Source organism: Vanderwaltozyma polyspora, genomic scaffold (assembly GCF_000150035.1).
Source record: "Vanderwaltozyma polyspora DSM 70294 KpolScaffold158 genomic scaffold, whole genome shotgun sequence".
NCBI lineage: Eukaryota > Fungi > Ascomycota > Saccharomycetes > Saccharomycetales > Saccharomycetaceae > Vanderwaltozyma > Vanderwaltozyma polyspora.
In genome coordinates, this window is record NW_001834435.1 from 281 (window position 1) to 3,282 (window position 3,002).

Consider the following 3,002-nt stretch of genomic DNA (forward strand, 5'->3'; position numbering starts at 1 on the left):
CCCCTCAAATAGATAATTTAGAAGAAAGAAGAAGAAGATTTAGATATATAAAAAAAGGTAACTTTTGATTCTTTATTCTATTTTTTTTTTGTTGTTATTGTCCCTTTTTGATTTGATTCATTATATTTCATTTTAGTTGAATCAACCTTTGTTTTATCTGGTTTTGATTTATACATTGTCCCTGGTATATTCATCTTTCGATTTCTTAAATGTCATTGAGTTTTGAAAATAAGGAAGATTCTCCAGCTGCCGCTGCTGCTTCTTCTACTTCTGAGGAATCGTTAGAAGTTTCCACTTTCACCACTACAGACTCTGAAGGTAACGTTTCCACCGGTACCACTACTTACCCAGTTGAACACACCTCCAGATCTTCTGAGGAATCATTGGAAGTTTCCACTTTCACCACTACAGACTCTGAAGGTAACGTTTCCACCGGCACCACCACTTACCCAGTTGAACACACCTCCAGATCTTCTGAGGAATCGTTAGAAATTTCCACTTTCACCACTACAAATTCTGAAGGTAACGTTTCCACAGGCACCACCACTTACCCAATTGAACACACCTCCAAATCTTCTGAGGAATCATTGGAAGTTTCCACTTTCACCACTACAGACTCTGAAGGTAATGTGTTCACTGGCACCACTACTTACCCAGTTGAGCACACCTCCAGATCTTCTGAGGAATCGTTAGAAGTTTCCACTTTCACCACTACAGATTCTGAAGGTAACGTTTCCACCGGCACCACTACTTACCCAGTTGAAGACACCTCCAGATCTTCTGAGGAATCATTGGAAGTATCCACTTTCACTACCACAGATTCTGAGGGTAATGTGTCCACTGGCACCACTACTTACCCAGTTGAACACACCTCCAGATCATCTGAGGGATCATTGGAAGTATCCACTTTCACTACCACAGATTCTGAGGGTAATGTGTCCACAGGTACCACTACTTACCCAGTTGAGCACACCTCCAGATCATCTGAGGAATCATTGGAAGTATCCACTTTCACTACCACAGATTCTGAAGGTAATGTGTCCACTGGCACCACTACTTACCCAGTTGAGCACACTTTCAGATCATCTGAGGAATCATTGGAAGTATCCACTTTCACTACCACAGATTCTGAGGGTAATGTGTCCACAGGTACCACTACTTACCCAGTTGAGCACACCTCCAGATCATCTGAGGAATCATTGGAAGTATCCACTTTCACTACCACAGATTCTGAGGGTAATGTGTCCACTGGCACCACTACTTACCCAGTTGAGCACACCTCCAGATCATCTGAGGAATCATTGGAAGTATCCACTTTCACTACCACAGATTCTGAGGGTAATGTGTCCACTGGCACCACTACTTACCCAGTTGAGCACACCTCCAGATCATCTGAGGAATCATTGGAAGTATCCACTTTCACTACCACAGATTCTGAGGGTAATGTGTCCACTGGCACCACTACTTACCCGGTTGAGCACACCTCCAGATCATCTGAGGAATCATTGGAAGTATCCACTTTCACTACCACAGATTCTGAGGGTAATGTGTCCACTGGCACCACTACTTACCCAGTTGAGCACACCTCCAGATCATCTGAGGAATCATTGGAAGTATCCACTTTCACTACCACAGATTCTGAGGGTAATGTATCCACTGGCACCACTACTTACCCGGTTGAGCACACCTCCAGATCATCTGAGGAATCATTGGAAGTATCCACTTTCACTACCACAGATTCTGAAGGTAATGTGTCCACTGGCACCACTACTTACCCAGTTGAGCACACCTCCAGATCATCTGAGGAATCATTGGAAGTATCCACTTTCACTACCACAGATTCTGAGGGTAATGTGTCCACAGGTACCACTACTTACCCAGTTGAGCACACCTCCAGATCATCTGAGGAATCATTGGAAGTATCCACTTTCACTACCACAGATTCTGAGGGTAATGTGTCCACAGGTACCACTACTTACCCAGTTGAGCACACCTCCAGATCATCTGAGGAATCATTGGAAGTATCCACTTTCACTACCACAGATTCTGAGGGTAATGTGTCCACAGGTACCACTACTTACCCAGTTGAGCACACCTCCAGATCATCTGAGGAATCATTGGAAGTATCCACTTTCACTACCACAGATTCTGAGGGTAATGTGTCCACAGGTACCACTACTTACCCAGTTGAGCACACCTCCAGATCATCTGAGGAATCATTGGAAGTATCCACTTTCACTACCACAGATTCTGAGGGTAATGTGTCCACAGGTACCACTACTTACCCAGTTGAACACACCTCCAGATCATCTGAGGAATCATTGGAAGTATCCACTTTCACTACCACAGATTCTGAGGGTAATGTGTCCACTGGCACCACTACTTACCCAGTTGAGCACACCTCCAGATCATCTGAGGAATCATTGGAAGTATCCACTTTCACTACCACAGATTCTGAGGGTAATGTGTCCACAGGTACCACTACTTACCCAGTTGAGCACACCTCCAGATCATCTGAGGAATCATTGGAAGTATCCACTTTCACTACCACAGATTCTGAGGGTAATGTGTCCACTGGCACCACTACTTACCCAGTTGAGCACACCTCCAGATCATCTGAGGAATCATTGGAAGTATCCACTTTCACTACCACAGATTCTGAGGGTAATGTGTCCACTGGCACCACTACTTACCCAGTTGAGCACACCTCCAGATCATCTGAGGAATCATTGGAAGTATCCACTTTCACTACCACAGATTCTGAGGGTAATGTGTCCACTGGCACCACTACTTACCCGGTTGAGCACACCTCCAGATCATCTGAGGAATCATTGGAAGTATCCACTTTCACTACCACAGATTCTGAGGGTAATGTGTCCACTGGCACCACTACTTACCCAGTTGAGCACACCTCCAGATCATCTGAGGAATCATTGGAAGTATCCACTTTCACTACCACAGATTCTGAGGGTAATGTATCCACTGGCACCACTACTTACCCG

The 3,002-nt window shown here is 44.7% G+C and overlaps 1 protein-coding gene across 1 annotated transcript; it reads left to right on the forward strand.

The window, feature by feature from the left end:
• Positions 1-209: 209 nt before the first annotated feature.
• Positions 210-3,002, forward strand: Kpol_158p1 (uncharacterized protein; the record flags this gene model as incomplete). The annotated part of the gene is made up of 1 exon (XM_001642109.1): positions 210-3,002. A coding segment is annotated over one exon (2,793 nt), but the record flags the coding sequence as incomplete, so codon positions are not given.